Source organism: Bubalus kerabau, chromosome 5, assembly GCF_029407905.1.
Source record: "Bubalus kerabau isolate K-KA32 ecotype Philippines breed swamp buffalo chromosome 5, PCC_UOA_SB_1v2, whole genome shotgun sequence".
Classification (NCBI taxonomy): Eukaryota; Metazoa; Chordata; class Mammalia; order Artiodactyla; family Bovidae; genus Bubalus; species Bubalus kerabau.
Window position 1 is genome coordinate 54399283 of NC_073628.1, and position 19431 is coordinate 54418713.

Genomic DNA, 19431 nt, shown 5'->3' on the forward strand with positions numbered 1-19431 from the left:
CACAGACTTAGAGAATGAACGTAAGGTTATCACAGGGGATGTGTCAGGAGAAGGAATAGTTAGGGAATTTGGAATAGACCTGTACACACATGCACAAAGCTCAGTTTCCTGCACCTCTGGAGGGGTCTGCACACCAGCCTTCTGTGTCTTTCGGTTTTGTGTCCATAGTGCTGGTGTTGGAGTTTGAACGTCTAGAGACACTCCCAACTGTTGGCTTCATGGAGTGCCCCTGGAAGGGCTGGGCTTCCAATGACAAGGGTTACTTTTCTTTTTCAGTTGACAAACCAAGGGAAGGACATTTTCTGGGTCCCTGGGGACAGCAGGCACCCCAGAAGGGGTGGCCCTGAGTCCCAGCATGCAGGGGCCAGGTTGTTGCCACCCCCATTTCCTCTCTCCCTGGAGGAGCCAGTGGCCTGGCATGGCCTTGGGTAGCTCTCAGTGCTCACCCCAGGTTCTCCCGCATTCAGCGGCAGACTCATTTGACCCCACAACCTGGAAGGAAGCTGGATAGTGTCATTTCTACTACCCAGAAGAGGAAACAGGTGACTGGCCCCAGGTCACATGGCCCATCCATGCCAGCGCCCAAAGCCTGGTCTCCAGCTCTTATTCCTTGAAAGTCGTTCAGCTCCTCTAGCCAAGAAGGAGGACTCCCTGGAGGAGGGGGTGTTTGGGGAAGGGGCTGCCTTGTGTGCCCAGGCCTTTTGTTCAGCAGCAGGCTAGCCCTTCACTGGGTATCTCAGAGCTGGGAGGCACTGTACAGACCACTAGCCCCGGATCAGCGCCTCAAGGGGGCCAGGCTGGCCAGTGAGACCCAAGAGGCCGCGTCATTTCCAGCCCTCCTACACCTGTCTTCTCCTACTGGTGTCGAGGGTTACACCTCCTTCCTCTGGGAGCCGCAACAGTTCTGATGCGCAGGGAAGACAAGATTCCTCTGCTAGGCACTGACCCTCCCTGGTCCCCTGAAGTCCTGCTGGATGGGAGGCACGCGCAGCCAGACGTGCACCTAAAGGGAGCCAGGTGGTACCTCAGTCGCTCCAGAACTCGAGCGCTACTCCCCTGTTCGCTGTTCCCCGGGAGGAAGCCAGCCGGGTTCAACCCCCTGCCCCACCAGCCCAAAGTCCGAGCGCGCCTCCGAAGCCTTGGCTTCTTCGGAGCCCTGAGCGCTGAGTGTGCAGAAGGGATCCCGGCTCTTCTTTCTGGAGGGGCGGGCTTTGCACGGGGCGTGCCCGCAGTTCCCCGCGAGCTACTGGGGAGAGCTCTGGCTCCGGACCCAAGATGCGCGCCTGCCCGCCCGCTTCCCAGCTGGGTTTCCCAAGGTCGAACCGGTCGGCGGGCGGAGAGCGGGCTTGACCCGGGGCACCCCACTCCCGGTGGTGCACCCCACTCCCTGTCGGGCACCCGCGGGAGGGGGCGGCCCGGCGGGCTGATTAGACAGGATCCAAGCAGGAAGTCTTGGTCCCCACCCTGGGCGGACGCCTCACCGCGCGCGGCCTGGGCGCCTGTCCGCCCGTCCATCCGTCTGTCTGTCCCCTGGTGCGGCAACCCGGGAGGCCAGGGTCGGGACCGGGGAGGCTCTGTCCGCGACGACCCCACCCGCAGGCCAATCTGAGGCTGCAGGCGGCGCAGCTGTGAGCGCGCAGCCCAAGATAAGCGGCCAGGTGAGCCTACCCGCGCCGCAGGAGGGGCGCGGGGCGGCGCGGAGCGGACGGGACGCGCGGAGGTCTGGCGGCATGTCAGTTAGCAGGAAGAGCTGGGCCGCTCTGTCCAGGTGAGCCTGAGTCCTGACTGCTCCGGGGGCCACAGGGTCGGGGCCACACCGTGCAGCCGCCGGGGTTCTGGCCCTCCTTACTCTTTGCGGACGCAGGCCCGAGCAGGCTGTCTGCGGAGGGCTGTCCAGGCCGGAGAGGCCGCTCTGGGGGCTGAGGAGACGTTCAGGAGGTAAACGGCCAAGTCTCAGCTTCTGAGCCGCCCCTGACTGCTTGTCTTTCTCTGAAGAGTCTGAGAGGCCCCTCCCGGGAGGAGGCTGCCACACTGCCTCGCAGGGTCAGTGAGTAGGCCGAGCGGGTAAGTGACCTCCCAGGGATAAGGCTCAGGCTCTGGGCGCAGCGTTTTGGTGTGCTGTCAGGGCTGAGAAACCTCTCTTGGCACTCTCCCTCTCTGTGCTTCAGTCTTCACTCACGAATAGGGCCTTCAAGGGGTCCAGGGACTGGGTGTCTAGTCTTTGTCTGCTAGACATCTAGGCAGGGTCAGAGAAGCCTGGGTGGTGGGGGAGGGGGGGGGGCGTCCAGGAGGCAGCACCCTCATGTGATTGGTGACACCTGAACTCCTCTTGGAGTTCAGATGCTCCCAAGAGCATCTCCTGACCCCCCTCATGCCACCCTCAGAAGACTGAGGCCCATGTAGTGGATGGGCAGGTGCTGGGTGGGTCCCTACTCCTTGACCTGAAGGCTCTAGCTGGTAGAAATTGGCCCCAGGTGGGCGTTTGTGTGGTGAGGCCAGGCTGCCTCTGCAGGTGTGGGCAGACCCTCCCATCTGGACTTTGACCCTACCCTCCCCCCCCACCATCCAAGGATCCCAAGCTCCAGGGACCCCCCCCATGGCAGTACCTCCCCCACCAGGGCTGGGGTCCCCCTAGACTCTGTCCTCACTTCTCTGCAGCAGAGGCCTGTGAGGTCTGGAGAGGGGAGGATACGCCCCAAGAAAGGAGGTGCTTGGTGCTCTGGACGGGGGGCCCAGCATCTCAGAGGCCAGTCGCACCCAGGGAGGGTCTGTGCAGAGGGTGGGGCTGGCTGTCAAGGTCTTGGACTCTGATGTGGGAGTGTCTGTGTTTCCAGGCGGGCCCTGTCTGTGTTTGGGTGTATGTGCACACGCACGTGTGGGCCTTGTGTAGTGCAGAGAAGTCTGGGGGGGTGGGAGGTTCTGACATTGCCTTTGGTGTTTGCGTCTGCTCAGATGTCCACTGAGGATGACGGTGCAGGGTCTGGTCTTCGCTGGCCCTCTGCTCAGAGGCCCTGGGCTCCTGTGGGTGCAGGGGTGGGCTTGAGTGCTCTGGGGAAGCTGCCCTGCCTCCCCAGGGTCCTGAGCTGCCGCAGCTGTTGCCAATGCTCGCCCAGGAGGCAGCTGGAGCCAGGACCCTCCACCTCCCGGGAACAAGCCCCAGCTGGCAGAGGGAAGGGCTGTGAGTCACTGTCAACCGAGCTTCCCAGGAGAGGGTTGGAGGCATTGAGGAGGGTGTAAGGAGTGTGGCTCCAGGCAGGGCCCAGGTGGGCAGCAGAGAGCCAGTGGGCCGCCCATCCTTGGCGCCAGTTTAAAATGCCCAGCCCTGGATGGTGGGTCGGGTGCCCAGGACAGAGCGGTGAGGGGTTAGTCATTTCCCTGCCTGGCCTCCTGCAGCCCTGCCACCTCCCAAGCCTCCTGGTTCTCCCTGGCACCTCTCCCTAGACTGTCAGGGCTGGAGGGGACCTCACTGACCACTGACAGTGGCCCCTCACATGGGGAGGCCAGCTCCCCTCGGGCAACACACTGGCCCTGGGTCACAGGGCCTGGTGTCAGGCCTGCACCCGCTCTTCCCCTCCCAAGGTCTGCACGTCCTGCCCTTTGAGCCTGGGCCTCCACAGAATGCCCTGGGGCAGCCTCTGCCCTCCCCTGCTAACCCTTCCCAGGCAGCTGAGCCCTGACCTGACACACAGCAGATTTCTGTGTGCAATTCCCTTAGGAAGGAAGGGTTCTGCTGGTCAACCTGCCCACAGGGATACCCCTGCCCTCAGCTGCTGACCATGGGCAGGGCAGACTCAGAAAGAAGGGCCTGGGGGAGGGAGCTAAACTGGCTCTCCCCTGCACAGTGGGCAGGGAGTTTCCTGAACCATAGAAGAGAACAGGAGATCCCTTTCTCTAAGGATGGAGCATGGGTGCTGGAAGGCCTGCCTGGAGCAAAGAGGGCTGCATGTCCAAGTTCTGGCTAGGTAGTGAGGGCAGCAGGGGCGGCTGCTGGGGCTTCAGCTGGTGGCCATGGCTGGGAACCCCCGGGTGTTGGCATGCAGTGACCCTGGTGCTCTAAAGGACAAGCTGTTGGCCGCTGGGTCTCCCCAAACCTGCTTCCCCAGTCTTCACTGGAGCTCAAGCCAGCCTGGGGAGTCCCAGGCACCCCACTCCCTCTGAACGCTCAGCTCCTGGGCTTCTGAGAAGGTGGAGCCTCCCTGGGTGTCCTTCCTGGCACTGGGGCTTGTGGTTTACAGGCTGCCCTGGCTGGGAACTTCAGCTCCTTCTTTTACTGGCCATCCTGCCTTATGTACCTTGTTGATCCTGTGAGCCTTGGAAGCCTCATCTGCAGAATGGAGGTGCCCCCACCCCCGCATTCCTCAAGGTTGTGGGGGCCTCTTGTCAGTGGCACTTGTGAGCATCCGGTGCTGTCTAGGCACATGTCAGAGCACTCACTGATTCCTTTGTTTATTGGTTTACTGGTCACTGTATTTACCAAACACATGTGCTTCTGAGTGCTGAGCACTGCTCTGGGCCCTTTGTTGTTCAGTCCCTCAGTCATGTCTTTGAGACCCCATGGACCACAGCAGGCCAAGCTTCCCTGTCCATCACCAACTCCCGGAGCTTACTCAATCTCATGTCCATTGAGTCAGTAATGCCATCCAACCATCTCATCCTCTGTCATTCCCTTCTCCTCCTGCCTTCAATCTTTCCCAGCCTCAGGATATTTTTCATTAAATTGGCTCTTCCCATCAGGTGGACAAAGTATTAGAGCTTCAGCTTCAACATTGCCCCTTCCAATGAATATTCAGGGTTGATTCCCTTCAGGATGGACTGGTTTGATTTCCTTGCTGTCCAAGAGACTCTCAAGAGTCTTCTCCAGCACCATATTTCAAAGACAGCAGTTTTTTGATGCTCAGCCTTCTTTATGGTCCAACTCTCACATCCATACATGACTACTGGAAAAGTCATAACTTTGACTATATGGACCTTCATTAGCAAAGTAGTGTCTTTGTTTTTCAATGCACTATCTAGGTTTGTTATAGCTTTCCTTCTAAGGAGCAAGCATCTTTTAATTTCTTGGCTGCAGTCACCATCCACAGTAATTTTGGAGCCCAAGAAAATAAAATCTGTCACTCCTTCCACCTTTTCCCCATCTATTTGCCATGAAGTGATGGGACTGTATGCCGTGATTTTAGTTTTTTGAATGTTGAGTTTTAAGCCAGTTTTTCACTCTCCTCTTTCATCCTCATCAAGAGGCTCTTTAGTTCCTCTTCACTTTCTGCCATAAGGATGGTATCATCTGCATATCTGAGGTTGTTGATATTTCTCCTGGCAATCTTGATTCCAGCTTGGGATTCATCCAGCTGAATTTTGCATGATGTAGTCTGCATATAAGTTATTATAGTCTGCATATAAGTTATAAGGGTGATGATATACAGCCTTGTTGTACTCCTTTCCCAATTTTGAACCAGTCCATTGTTCAATGTCCAGTTCTAACTGTTGCTTCCTGACCTGCATCCAGATTTCTCAGGAGGCAGGTAACGTGGTCTGGTATTCCCATCTCTTAAAGAATTTTCCACAGTTTGTTGTGATCCACACAGTCAAAGGCTTTAGCATAGTCAATGAAGCAGAAGTAGATGTTTTTCTGGAATTCCCTTTCTTTCTCTATGATCCAGCAGATGTTGGCAATTTGATCTCTCATTCCTCCGACTTTTCTAAACCCAGTTTTGCAATCTGGAAGTTCACAGTTCACATCCTGTTGAAGCCTAACTTGAAGGATTTTGAGCATAACCTTAGCAGCATGTGGAATGAATGCAATTGTCCAGAAGCTTGAACATTCTTTGGCACTGCCCTGGGCCTTTGGGTACCATATTCCTGGGGCTTCACCCGCCCCCCTGGGAGCCTGACCTCCACCCCTCTTGTCCTTCTCTCCTTTCCTTCTCTTAAGAGGGGTAGCTCTTTGTTTGGTGGAGATAACGTTTCTGTTGGGCTGGGGGGTGTGGTTGGGGGTTAGCACATCACCGAGGTGAGCAGTGGGGTCTTGGTGTACAGCTAGGGGTCACTCCAGAATGCCTGGGCTGACACCCTCTGGGCAAAAAGCTGCCTGGGGTGAGTCACTTCCCCGAGACTAGGCTCCAACAGATCACACGCTGTCTGACCCAGGTTGCACCGACAAACCAGCAGCTCCCCTGAAGGCTGAGTGGCCTGCATGGGAACAGGCTTGCTCAGGCCCAAGGAATCCTGGGTGTTCCATCCCTACCTGGCCGCAGGTGTGCAGGGGAGTCCCGGGTCTGTGGGCCAGTCTCCCTGCGGGGGGTGGTCTCTCATCTCTGCAGCACATGGCTGACCCCAAACAGTGGACTTGAGGGAGGGTCCACAGGGGGAAGGCTGACCATCTGGACCCAGGGGAAGCCACGTGCAGGGGGTCTTTCTCACCTGGATGAGGGCATCAGGGCCTGGTTGGAGGGGCCGTGGGTTCCTGTGGAGTGAGTGACGGCAGAGGCCTGGAGTGGTCCAATTTCCACCCCATGATCAAGGCTGTGGTGCCTGGGCTTGAGCCCTTCCCACCCACTTGGGGGGAGTCGAGCCCTGACAGGCAGGGGCACTGAGGTCTGCACCATCAGCGAGCCTGACAGCCAGGTGTGGGCAGATGCCAGTGTGGGGCCTAGGGTTTGCCGACCCTTTGTGCTCCCACATGTCAGGCAGAGATCTGGTGACCCCACGAGGAGAAGCGCCCTGCCCCCCGTACCTGGTGCCACGTTTGGTGGCACACATGTTCTGGGCACCATGGTGGATGTGCTCTGTCCCATGGCCTTTTCTCTCCCCATGGGACAAGCTCTCCACACTTTGTTTGCAAATTTCTGATACTGCTTCTTGTTAACCCTTCTCAGATGCTGGGCATCACCAGCTCCTCCTACTGGAGACCCCTAGTTGTCTCTTGTCCAGTCGGGCTCTTTCTAAGGGTCTGGGAGCCTCTTTGTCCAGCACTGCCCTGGTGGGCCCCTTCCTGCAGTCCCAGCACATCCCCTTCCTGCGGTCCACCAGGCTGGCTCCCCCCTCCTCCATCAAGCGAGTGTCTCCTCACCCTTCACGTCCCCCCCCACCACTGCTGCAGACATCTCACTGAACCCCTCCCTCCCTGATGGCCCCCAGCCTTCTAAAAGCACCACCAGGAGCTGCTCAAGCCCACTTGCCATCATTTTTATCATTGCCTCACTGGCCCCCCATCCCCATCCAGCCCCCCAGCAAACCCAGTGGACTCGGCCTTCAAATTGTGTCCCGAATCCATCACTTAAGTCTCCTAGTGACTCCCCACACACAGAGTGAACCCACGTCTCCCTTGGTCTCCAAGCACCCGCTCTGGGGCCCCTTCTGCTAAGTTCAGCATCCCCCTGCCCACTGCCGCACATCCCAGCTCTGCCAGCACACCCGGCTCCTCGAAGCTCTGTCCCTTCCAGCACTGCCGCCCCTTGTCTTTGGTCCTTCCTGTCCATTTGTTCGTGAGCGGGGAGCCCTGGAACCCACTTGTGTGCAGACCCTGCTCAAAAAACATGAGTTTACTAAACACCAGGTCAGCGAACATGATGCTGGGCCTGAACAAAGAGGTCAGGGTGATGGTGTGGCTCCTGCCCCTTTTAGGGAGGAGGTCTGGGGAGGTACAGAGAAGTGACCCCTCTTAGGTGGGAGGATCAAGCAGGCTGTCTGACCTGGCCCTGCAGAAGTCTCCCCAGGGTCCGGGGGCTCTTTCCTTTAGGAAGCTTCTTAGGTTTATATGTCATTCAGTTGATAAAATTTGTGGGTTTCCCCCAGGTAATGTGTCTGCTCCTCCCGTGATACTTCTTCCGTGGTTGCATGTGAAGCTCTGTAGAGGCAGGGGAGGCCATGGTAGGAACAGGGCAGTGGAGAGGCTGGGGAACAGGTTTGGGTGCTCACCAGGTGGGAGCCTTACTACCCTGCAGTGATGCTGGGAGGCGAGAGGACTGCCTTCCCCGGACCCTTCTGATCGGGGCCAGACAGTGCTGGATGGTACCTCTGACCCACATGGCCTGGAGCTTCCCCTGCAGCCTCTGGGGAAACTCAGCCTCCCTCCCCGTGGGCCCAGCCTCTGGCCTCCAGGCTGTCCTGTCCTCCCTCTGAAGTCCAGCCCTTTCCCCCCCGGTGCAGAGCAGGGCTCACTTCCCTTTCTCAGTATTTTGCCGGTGGATCTGTGACCCCACAGTTCCCAGTGGGAGGCTGGCCCAGCTCGGTTCCTCAGACATTCTTTGTTCTTTGGCTAGAATGGGGGTGGGCCACTGGGGGGAGGTAGGTGCGCGGGCAGGTGGGTGAGGATGACTTGTGGGAGGCTGGGGCAGGCTGTAGGGACATGGGGCTGGAGGCGGGATGGTGGAAGGTGGGGTCCAGGGGGTGGCTATGAGGGGGACTGGTATGAGAGTGACTATGGTTCTGAGAGTGACTATGAATGACTGTGAGTGACTATGCCTGGGAGAGTGACCAGGGGCCAGAGGCAGGCTGTGCCCCTCACTCCAACCCATGGGAAGGCTGGTTTTCAGAGGTGAAGGAGGCTGACGGAGTGCCTAGGCAGTGAGCGAAGCAATGCTGGGTTCCCCTTTGGGGATGGCTGGTTCATCTGGGATCTCTGTCTGGGGGCTGGGACATCCTGGGGGAGCTGGGGAGCTGGGATGTTTCTCAGTAACTGTTCATCTTAGAGCTTCAGATCAAAGCCGGGCTCTGCCAGGTTCACCTGCCGCCTTCAGGCCGAGCAGTGACCATCCTGCCACGTCCCTGGGTGCCCAGGCAGGGTGGACCCCCATTCCAGTGGGAGTTCAGGGTTGCCCAGGCAGGGTGGACCCCCATTCCAGTGCGGGTGTGGGGGCACCCGGGTAGGTGGATCCCCATTCCAGTGGGGGTGCGGGGGTGCCCAGGCAGGTGGACTCCCATTGCAGTGGGGTTGCAGGACACCCAGGCAAGTAGACCCCCATTCCAGTGTGGGTGCAGGGTGAAGTCCAGCCTGCCGCTCCCCTCCCCCTGATGTCGGCCATGGGGACGCTCTGGACGTCACCCTGAGGCTCCGCTGACCCTCTGTACCCCCCAGCCTCACCCAGCAGTCGACCCTGGAGGATGAGGAGGAACAGGAGCGAGAACACCAGTGGCAACACCAGAACCTGAGCTTCACCACAGACGACAAGGACCCACCGGACCCCAAGAGGTGTGGGTGGGAGGCGGGACCCCAGTGAGGATGGACTAGCTGCCCCTGCCTGGGGAGTGGGATGACCTTCTGCGGTCCCCACCCTGGTCAGGACAGCAGTCAGGACCAGCGTGGGTGAGCTGGGCCACTCTTCCTGGGCATTTTATAAGCATAGTTCATCCTTCCATGCTCCTGAGAGGGTGCCAACCCACCTCTCGGGTGGGTGCATGGCTCGTGCACCAGGGGCAATGCCTGGGGGTCGTCAGGCCCTGGGCTTACCATGCCCCTTCAGCCCAGCCCCCTTCTGCTAGTGGACCCCTGTGGTCTCTGATGGGAAGGAGGTGCTGCTGGTCTGACCACCAGCCCCGAGGCTGAGCACCCCTACATGCCTATCCACGAGGATGGGGTCCACTCGGGGGATGCATCTCCTCTCACCTCCAAACAAGCCCAGTTCGCAGATCTGGCAGGAGACTCAGCCAGCAAGTGAACTCACCGGAGCCACGGGCGGGAGGGTGGAGGCACAGGAGGGGCCCCTCTGCTGCAGGCCATTTGGGGCAGCCTTGTGTGCAGCTCCCCAGCTCCTGGAGAGGGGTCCATGGGGCATTCAGCCTGCACCGCACCCACGTGGCCACAAAGGCATGAAGGCCTGGGCACCACTCCCAGCTCCCCTGCCCATTGCCGTGTGACTTGGGCCAGCTCCCTGCCTGTCTTTGCTCCTCATCTGTAAGTGGCAGGGCCTGACACAGGAGAGGTGTTTGTTGAACATGGAGTGGTTGCACCTTACAGGCATGAGGTGGGGAGAGCTATGCAGGCTGGTCTGGACGGAGGGTCGCAAGTGGAGGGGCTTGGAGCGGAGTCCACATGGAGGCCAGCTAGCCAGCACAGCAGCAGGGGACCAGGGTGGGGCCGACAGGTTCAGGAGGGCATCAGACCCAGGTCATGAACCTTTCATGCTGTCTGTGCCTGAGGGCAGGATGGGGTTGACCTGCGATGGGGGTCCTGGGGGCCGGGGGGTGGAAGGTGGAGAGAGGGGAGCAGTGTCTGAGGTGGGACTGACTCCATGAGGCAGGGACAGCAACTGATTCTGGACTGGGGGGTCCTGCCAAATGAACTGTGTCTCGGGAGGATAGGGAGCCCCCACAGTCTGTATACGGAGGCCACATTCTCTTTGCAAGAGAGGTGGAGCACAGGGGCAGGCGCAGTATCCCGTGGGTGGGCAGGGCCTCACCTGCTTTCTCTCACCCTGTCTTCCTGCCCTGCAGCACCAGCGTAAGGCTCCCAGCCAGCTCAGTCAAATTAGGCCCAAAGCTGGAGCAATATCTCTCAGCCATACAGGTGAGCGGGCCGGTCCCTGGAGTGTGCTAGACGTGCCAGGGGACTCACCCTCCAGGGTCAGCGGCCTGTGCTCCCTGCTCCCAGAGATCAGAGTCCGTCAAGGGTGCAAACCCATCCCACACTGAGTTCCTTGAGGCTCCCGTGGATGTTGCCAGCAAGCGCCACCTCTTTGAGAAAGAGCTGGTGGGCCAGAACCGAGAGGGTCCAGCTGCCAGCTGCAAGGTGAGTGGCTCTGGCCCGCCAGGAGTCTACAGGCCGCTGAGGCTGGGGTCTGCAAAGCTGGAGCCTGGGCACTGCAGGACAGCTCCGTGCTTTCCTGCGTGCATCTGGCAGACAAGAGGGCCCAGCCATACCTGTCGCTGGGCCCCCAGCTCAGCTGTGCACACAGCTCTGGGGAAGGGTCCCGTGGCCTGGTCGTGTAGATGTGGTGAGGGAGGCCCTCTGGAGATGCCAGCCCGGCCCCAAGGTGGGAGCTCTCTTCTCAGGAGAACTTGCAGCTCTCAGGGGTGGTGAAGTCGCGGCTCAACCTGTGGATCAGCAGGATCCAGGAGTCAACACAGCAGGGCCCACAGGTACCTTGTGTACCCCTCTGGCCCCAGTCTCCCTGCAGGCCTCTCATAGTGGGATGACCCGTCAGGGGAGGGACAGCCCTGAGTGCAGTGGAGATGCTCTGCACGTGGGATGGCCGTGTGGAAGCCTGAGGGTCAGAGAGTGGAAGGAGGAGGGCCTGGGGTCCTCCCCCGGGAAGGGGTGGGCCGGGGGCTCTGCAGCAGCCTGAGCCTGGTCTCTGTCCTGATACCCAGAACCAGGAGACACATAGGGAATTGGCAGCTGGCAGAAAGCCCCAGTGGAGGAAGAAGCCAGAGGCCCCACTGGGTGCCGAGGTGAGCGGGGGCCCAGGGGTCAGGGCAGCTGTCCCTGGAGAACGTGGGCTGGCAGGCACCCACTCCTCCACTGCAGGCCTGGCAGAGGGGGCCTGGCGGGCAGGGCACATGCGGGCTCCTAGAAGCCGACTGCTGCGGGGAAGACACTTGAGCCAGAAGCAAGCCTGGACCCTGAGACCCCCAGCCCCAGTAAATGCTCCATGTCCCAGAAGATCTCTGTGCTGGAGGAGAGAGCTGTCTCAGGAAAGAGGGAAGTTCCAGACAAAGCCAGCGACTCGGAGAAGAGACTGGTGTCTGAGAAAGCCACCGTCTTCGAGAAGACCCCAGTCCCCGAGATACTGCCAGCCCCAGGCAGGGCCATGGCCCCATTGAGGCCCCAGGACTGGGAGCATTCAGCCTCAGCAGAGTGCCCATCCAGCCCCAGGGAGCAGCGGGGCACTGGGCCTGAGAAGGAGCCTGAGTCTTCGGCGGGGCCTCTGCCCCGGGATGGCGGCCTCCCGCCTGTCACTCTGCAGGTGCGCAGTGCCCCACGCCTCCCTGTCTTCCCAGCATTTCTGGTGGCCTCCCCATCCTCCTGGCATCTCTGGTGGCCTCCCTGTCTCCTGTCCTCGCATCTGCTGTCCTCCTGGCATCTCTGGCTGCCTGCCTTGTTCCTGTCCTCCCCCTTCCAGGCCAGCCCCAGCTGTGTCTCCCCTCCCTGCCTGCTCTGCTGCCCGCAGGACGGGGGACTGGGCTGGGATCTCACCTGGTACCCACACCACACTCTCATCCCAGGCCCAGACTCCAGGAACACCTCAGATGCTTCTGGAAGGCCCTCCCCTCCCCGCCCCTGGAAGCCCTATCCACTGGCCTGGCCCTAGGCCTGTGGCTGCACCCCCACAGCCGAGGCAGCAGGCAGGGGCAGAGGACTGGCCTGCTGCCACTGCCCCGCAGCTGCTAGGGTGAGCCAGGCCTGCGGGGCTCCAGGCTGCCCGTCCTCCTGCATAACTTGCCCCCTGCTCGGTCCAGGTGAGGACTCGCAGCACGGAGGCTGAGGCCAAGGCCCCCTCGCCGACACGGGCCTTGCCCACCTTCAGCAGCACCCTGCAATGCTCCAGCCCCCGCACCATCCCCAGGGTGAGCCTGGCTGTTGTGGGCCCCTCCCTGCAGGGCTCGGGGCAGTGGAGAGGCAGGCAGGAGGCACCCTGGGAAGATCTGGGGGTGTCAAGGGGGACTGTTGACCTGGCTTGATGGGAGGGGCCGTGCCCCAGGCCTGAGGTGGGCCTTTCATGGGGGTGTGGCTGGGGTCTGTGTAGAGGGGAGTGCTGGGGAGAACCTAGGGTGGGCTGTGTTCTGAGAGCCAAGTCCTCCCTTGTGAAGGCCATGGCTGCCATGGACCCCGCTCACTGGCACCTTCCTTCTCTTTCCAGATGAGCCCCCCTAAAGACAGCTCAGAGGTGGCCTTAACTCACAGGTCAGGGCCTGGGGGCCCCAGGGCTCATCTGATGTGGGGCTGAGGCCTGAGGTGCAGCAAGGGGAGGGTCCAGCTGCCTGGGGGGGGCGGGGGGGGTGGGAAGGGCAGTCCTGAGCCACGGGGTGCCGGGGGGGCGAGTGGGTGCGCTGGGGTCCTTTGAGTCAAGCACTGGGATTCATGCACGCAGGCTGCACCGTCTGCCCTGAGACTGTCCCTGAGGTCAGCGGTCGTGGGCGAGGCTGGGGGACGTGGGGTACACAGTGGATGAGGGAGTTGCTGCCCTCACTTCAGAGTGAGACGTGCAGGAACCACAGGGCATGGAGGATCCAGGGGTTCAGGATGGGAGCCGAGGGCTGGAGCCCCTTGCAGTCAGGGGAGCTCAGCCTGTGAGAGTGGGGTGAAGGCAAAAGATGGCTAGCGTCAGGGGGTATGAGGTGGGGAGAGTTCTGTGAGACAGCAGGGCGACGGCAGGGGGAGGAGGGCATCAGGGGACGTGAGGTGGGGAGAGCTCTGCAGGCAGCTCTGGACAGAGGGTCGGCGAGCAGAGGGGTTTGGAGCGGAGTCCACATGGAGGCCAGCCACCAAGCGTGGCAGCATGGGGACCAGGGTGGGGGCACCAGGTTCAGGAGGCATCAGACCCAAGTCACGAGCCTTTCATGCTGCCTGTGCCTGAGGGCAGGATGGGGTTGATCTGGACTAGGGAGCCTGGGGGCCGGGGGTGGAAGGTGGAGGGAGGGGAGCAGTGTCTGAGGCGGGACTGACTCCACGGGCACGGACAGCAGCTGATCCTGGCCTGGGGAGTTCTGCCAAATGGACCATGTCTCAGGAAGACAGGGAGCCCCCATCGTCTGTATACAGAGGCCGCATTCTCTTTGCCAGAGTGAGGTGGGACACAGGGGCAGGCCCAGTGTCCCGTGGGTGGGCAGGGCCTCACCTGCTTTGCCTTGCCCTGTCTTCCTGCCCTGCAGCACCAGCAGGAGGCTCCCAGCCAGCTCGGTCAAATTAGGCCCAAAGCTGGAGCAATACCTCTTGGCCATACAGGTGAGCAGGCCAGTCCCTGGAGTGTTCTGGGCCTGCCAGGGGCCTCACCCTCCAGGTTCAGCAGCCTGTGCTCTCTGCTCCCAGAGATCAGAGTCTGTCAAGTGTGCAAACCCATTCCGCACTGACTTCCTCCGGGCTCCTGTGGATGTCACCAGCATGCACCACCTCTTCGAGAAGGAGCTGGTGGGCCAGAGCCGAGAGGGTCCAGCTGCCAGCTGCAAGGTGAGTGGCTCTGGCTTGCCAGGCGTCTGCAGGCCGCTGAGGCTAGGGTGTGCAGAGCTGGAGCCTGGGCACTGCAGGACAGCTCCATGCTTTTCTGCGTCCATCTGGCAGACTGGAGGGCCCGGACATGCCTGTCTCTGAGCCCCCAGCCCAGCTGTGCACACAGCTCTTGGGGAGGGTCCGGTGGCCTGGGCCATGTAAATGTGGTGAGGGGGCCCCTCTGGAGATGCCAGCCCAGCCCCATGGTGGGAGCTCTCTTCTCAGGAGAACTTGCAGCTCTCAGGGGTGGTGAAGTCGCGGCTCAACCTGTGGATCAGCAGGACCCAGGAGTCAACACAGCAGGGCCCACAGGTACCGTGCGTGCCCCTCTGGCCCTGGTCTCCTTGCAGGCCTCTCTTCATAGGATGACCCATCAGGGAAGGGACAGCCCCAAGCACAGTGGAGATGCTCTGCACGTGGGATGGCCATGGGGAATCCTGTGGGTCAGAGGGCAGAAGGAGGAAGGCCTGGGGTCCTTCCCCAGGAAGGGGTGGGCCAGGGGGCTCTACAGCAGCCTGAGCCCGGTCTCTGTCCCGATGCCCAGAACCAGGAGATGCAGAGGGAGTCGGCAGCTGGCAGGAGGCCCCAGTGGAGGAAGAAGCCAGAGCCCCTGCTGGGTCCCGAGGTGAGAGGGGGCCCAGGGGCTGGGGCCGCTGTCCCTGGAGAATCGGGCCAGCCAGTGCCCAGTCCTCCCTGCAGGCCTGGGCTCTGCCCAGCATGGGGGTACTGGGGAAATGGGGGCATCCCTGCCCTGCCCCGGGAACCCCCTTGTCCTAACCGCCCTTTGTCCCACAGGTGTGAGGAGCCAGTCCCAGGCCAGCAGCCATGCTGGTCGCCTCTCCCACTCGCTTTCCACACTGGATATGGGAGGACGCTGGCCAGCATCCTCCCCACCCCTCTGGGGCAGGCATGCCCCGTGGCTTGGCTGGCATCTTTCCCACACCCCTGTTGGGGCAGGCATGCCCTGTGCCTTGTTCAGATGCGGGCACTGCACATCTGCACAGAGCCTCACCACCCTGTCCACGCGGATTCCTGCTCTTCCTCCTCCTCCTCCATCCAGTGGCACCAGTGTCTCTGTGTACCTCTCCCAGGCTGGCCCCCACCATCCTTGTGCCACCTGCCAGGTTGGAGGAGCCATGCTGACCCCTCCCGGGCCCTGCCTTGCTCCCCTTCACGCCCCACCTGCTGCCCTGGCCAAGCCATCCTGTGCCCCCTCCCCACACTCAAGAAAGAGCAGATAAACTCATTCACTCTCAGGTGTGACCAATAATAGCTTTAAAATCACTCTTTTCGGAAGCTTTGCTTTTCAGTGGAGACTAAACAGCGTGGGGATGATGTTTTGGCTGTGGGGGCCCTAGGGGGGCAAGCATTTGTCTGCCAGCATCCTCTGTGGCCACAGCCCAACACACTTGCCCCCAAATGCAGTTCTCTGCTCCCCTGCCCTCCTGGACCAGAGGGGACGCTAAGCTGTGTGTAGACCAAGGAGCCAGAGCCAGCCTGGTGCCATCAGCCCTGCATGCTGTGTGTGGCTGAGGGGTGTGTGTGGGGGGGGCGGGGGCGTACGTGTGTGTGCACACAATTGTGTGTGTGGTCCACACGTTTTCTCATCACTAGACTTATGTTAGAACCCTGCTCTCAGGTGCCTGCTTGGGTTTCTCTGGAGTCAGTGACACCCCATACCTCCTTTGCCCCAGCCCTGCTGTGGGCCTGGTCCTGCGGGAGGCTCCTGTCCCACGTACAGCAGCCAGGGATGGAAGGGCCTTGGGGCCCCACCTGTGAGCCCAGACTCACCTGCCTCCAGCAGGGGGTCTTGCATGGCCGGCCCCATGCCGGCCCGGAGCTGGGGGCAGCGGGACCCGGAGGCCCTAGCCAACCATCCCCACCCACCACCACCTGTGTAACCTCGGAGTTCCCGGGAGGAGCCAGGAGGGCTGGGCTGGGCACCCCCAGAGAGGCAGGCCACGCTCTGTGCTGCCCCACCAGAAACTGTCAGCAAGCGGACGAGAGGTGCTGAGCGCTTGCTTGCTACACTCAGGAAGGTCCTGGTGGGTGGGTTTGCCCAGCACAGCAGAGCCATCCCTCCAGCATGGGGGTCTGAGAGTGGCCGAGGGGTTTGGCCCACCTGGCCCTGGGGTCTGGGCGTCTGGTGCTGCTGCCCCCGGGGGGAGCCCTCAGTGCCCATCGGGGCTGCCTGGGCAGGGTGCAGAGGGCAGCACCACATCACCCACCCTCTTGAACTCACTCATCTACACACGAAGGCCCTGCACTCACCCTTCTGGGGGCGGGGGTCACACACCCAGGGCGACCTCAGGGTGACGTGTGAGGACAGCACACAGCCTGGGCGCCCACCTGACTGCACCTGCCTCCCATGCCAGGTCTCCTGTGGGTCCTCAGGGCTGTGGGCACCATCTCTGTTCTCGTCCCTCCTCTGATGTAAGCTCAGGGAGGTGACTTCACCTCGTGTGCAAGGGCAGGGCATCCAGGGCAGGCCAGCTGTGGCGGCTGCCGGGACGGCCGCCCGTGCTCTGAGTCAGTCCATCCTGCCTTAGGACGGTCCCTGGAGGCCACACACACAGTCACGCCATGGATGCCTAGAAACAGCCAGGCTTTTCCTGTGGGGCCTTGGGTGCCAGAGCCCTTTCCCAGGCATCCACGGAAGCAAATTCTGTCCCATTTGAAGGACTTTTGAGCTTACAAGGTACCCACTGAAGTAGGTCGAGTTAAGGGAAGGTGTAGGAAAAGTGGTTCCTAAATTGCAGGAGATTTTGGGCCAGGACAAAAGCCCAGCTGGGCCCCCGGGAGCCAGACCAGGAGAGGGGGTGGCGGCCTGGCTGCTCACTCTCCCCCGGTGCCGGCTGCTGGCTCCTGGCTTCAGCCGGTCCCACCCCAGATCTACTGGTGTGGGAAGGGCCACTGAGCCTGGAGAAGGCAACTCAGGCCACTGGGCTCAGAGGCCCCCGGGGACCGTGGAATGACAGCCTCAGCTGAAACGGGGCCAGATCGATAGCAGAGCAGGTGAGGAGTGTGTGACAGACAGGGCCTGGGGCTCCCCAGGCAGTGATGTTGAGGGGCGGGCGGGACATGGGTCAGGCGAGGGGGGAAGCAGGGAGAGGTTATCCTTGCCCATGGAGAGGAGTGTGCATCACCCACAGGCTGCCCTTGGCAGGGCCAGGGCTCAGGGCCCAGGAGGAGTTGGGCAGGACGGGGGCCCTGAGAATTCAGAGAGCAGGCCTCCCCCAGGTTTGCTTCTTCTTCTTTGTCCTGTCCCGGGCCCTTCCATGACCCAGGCACTGTGCTGGAGGCCGCAGACACAGGCGTGCAAGCAAATGCAAGGCCCCTGTTGCTGGCCACTTGGACATTGTAAGTGGGTTTGCTGCTGCTGCTAGGTCGCTTCAGTCGTGTCCGACTCTGTGCTTATATGGCCTGGAGTACATGTTCCCTTAGCCCTGTCCCTGGCACCTGCCAAACTAGCAGCCAACACTCCCTCTCCCTCTGCCCCCGCCACCTCCAGCGTGATTCCTGCACACATTTCTCCCACCCCCGGGCCGTGGGCCTGCTTAAAGCCTGTCCAGCCCCTGCCCTCTCCCAGACCCCATGAGGCAGAGCAGACAGCACAACGGGTCCGTTGGCAGCTCCTGTTCTGGGTAAGACTGGGGCAGGCTTTAAGAGCAGAGGGGTGCCCTGTAGTCTGGGCCCTCTGTCCCAAGTCTCAGTGTCCACTCTGACTGGGTGTCGGAGCTGGGAGAGGCCCCCTTCCCTCCGGAGCTTTATCTCAGAGATAAATCACTGAGCCTAGTTTAACTGATCCTCAGCCTGAGGACTTGGGTCTGATCACAGACCTCCCACTGAAGGCCTGGGGTGGGTGGAAGGTCTTGAGTGAATACCTGTCCCTCCCTGGGTCTGTTTCCTCGTTTGTAAGATGGAGAGATAATTACCAGGCCTTTAAATGAAATGATGTTCCGACCCTCGGGGACCCCCATCCTGGCACCTCCTCCCTCCAGGCGGGGAGCCCCTGCCCCCATCCTGGCACCTCCTCCCTGGGGAGCAGAGCCAGGCCATGGGTGCCCACACTAGTCAGAACAGTCCTCGTGGCCACATTCTCCTCCCTGGGGTTCAGAAGCTGTCAGAACTTCTGAGAAAGGCCGCCCACCAAAGGCAGCCAGGGGACCAGGGACCCCAGAGGCCCTTCCAGGCAGATGCAGGGATGGGTCCCACCCTGGACAGGGCGCGGGATGAGTGGCGTGGAGAGACCCGCTTCCTGGGGAGGGGATTCCGACTCCCTGGGTGAGGGTGTTAACCCGGAGTCCAGTGCCCCCGTCCCACTCTCCTGGGGAGAGTGCCTGCTGGAGCTCTGCAGGGAGAACCACTCCCTCCTAAAGGAACACAGGGGGGGCGGGCACCTGGAGATGGGCGTTTGAGGCTCATTCTTGTCCTGGTGCAGCTGGGAGGCCTGACCTCCCGAATTCCTCCTCTTTACCCTGGGACTTCAGGCAGGAGAGGAATCTGGGAGGATCACGTTGCCCTGGTCCAGCTCTGAGGGTGGGTCAACAGCTGCGGTCAGGTCCAGCTGCCTGCCGGGCACAGGGCTGAGAGTGGGGCCTCCGCCTTTCTGTTTCATGGATAGGTTAACGAAGGCACAGAGAGGTTAAGTGACTCAGCTAAGGTCATACAACAAAGCTGGGTATTAAACCTGGGCCTTTGACAGCATGGCCAGTGTTCTTTCTGCCTTCTATGGTTTCTGCTTTATTCCCCAAGAAAGGTGACCCTGGCCTTTTGGCTGTGATAGCGACCTGCTAGAAAGGATGGGTGGGGGCTTGGCATGGGCCTTCTGGCCCCTCTCCTAACTGGAGGTCCCCCTGGCCCCCGCCTTCCTGGCAACAGTGCCTAGACACGATCTCAGATGCATGCTATGGGCTAGAATCCCTCCCTTACCCCAACCTGCCTCTTGAGCAGCTCTATTTTTAGGAGCTGTGCTTGCAGGAGTAGAGGGGCTCGCAGGGCCATGTGGTGGCTCAGAGCCGGCAGGAGGGCAGGCCACAGAGGAGAGAGCGTGATAGCCGCACGCCAGGCTGGCCAAACCCCTCCCTAGAGGCCTCCCTGCACCCCAGGGTGACAGACTCCTCCCGGGGCTCAGGCCCCTGGCCTGACTGCTCCCTTGGGGCTCCGAGCAGTGCTGACCTCCCAGTCCTCACCCACCCTCGGCTGTCCCCCTGCAGCTCTTCCCCCAGGCCCCATTTGGAGACTCTTTGGGATGAGTACCCCCACCCAGGGGAGCCAGCTTCAGTCCAAAG

The 19431-nt window shown here is 61.2% G+C and overlaps 1 protein-coding gene across 3 annotated transcripts; it reads left to right on the forward strand.

The window, feature by feature from the left end:
• Nucleotides 1-1613: 1613 nt before the first annotated feature.
• LOC129653865 (ladinin-1-like) lies at nt 1614-15382 on the forward strand. Of its 3 annotated transcripts, none has more exons than XM_055583525.1 (14): nt 1614-1768; nt 9074-9187; nt 10429-10501; nt 10586-10723; nt 10987-11073; nt 11305-11385; nt 11595-11900; nt 12394-12501; nt 12795-12838; nt 13807-13879; nt 13964-14101; nt 14366-14452; nt 14685-14765; nt 14936-15382. In XM_055583525.1, exons 1-14 carry the CDS (start codon nt 1731-1733, stop codon nt 14939-14941), a joined length of 1374 nt encoding a protein of 457 aa, XP_055439500.1. In that variant the 5' UTR covers nt 1614-1730; the 3' UTR covers nt 14942-15382. The 3 variants fall into 3 exon arrangements, with proteins under 3 accessions (XP_055439500.1, XP_055439501.1, XP_055439502.1); XM_055583526.1 differs by having other exon boundaries at nt 11598-11900; XM_055583527.1 differs by lacking the exon at nt 10586-10723.
• Nucleotides 15383-19431: the final 4049 nt, after the last annotated feature.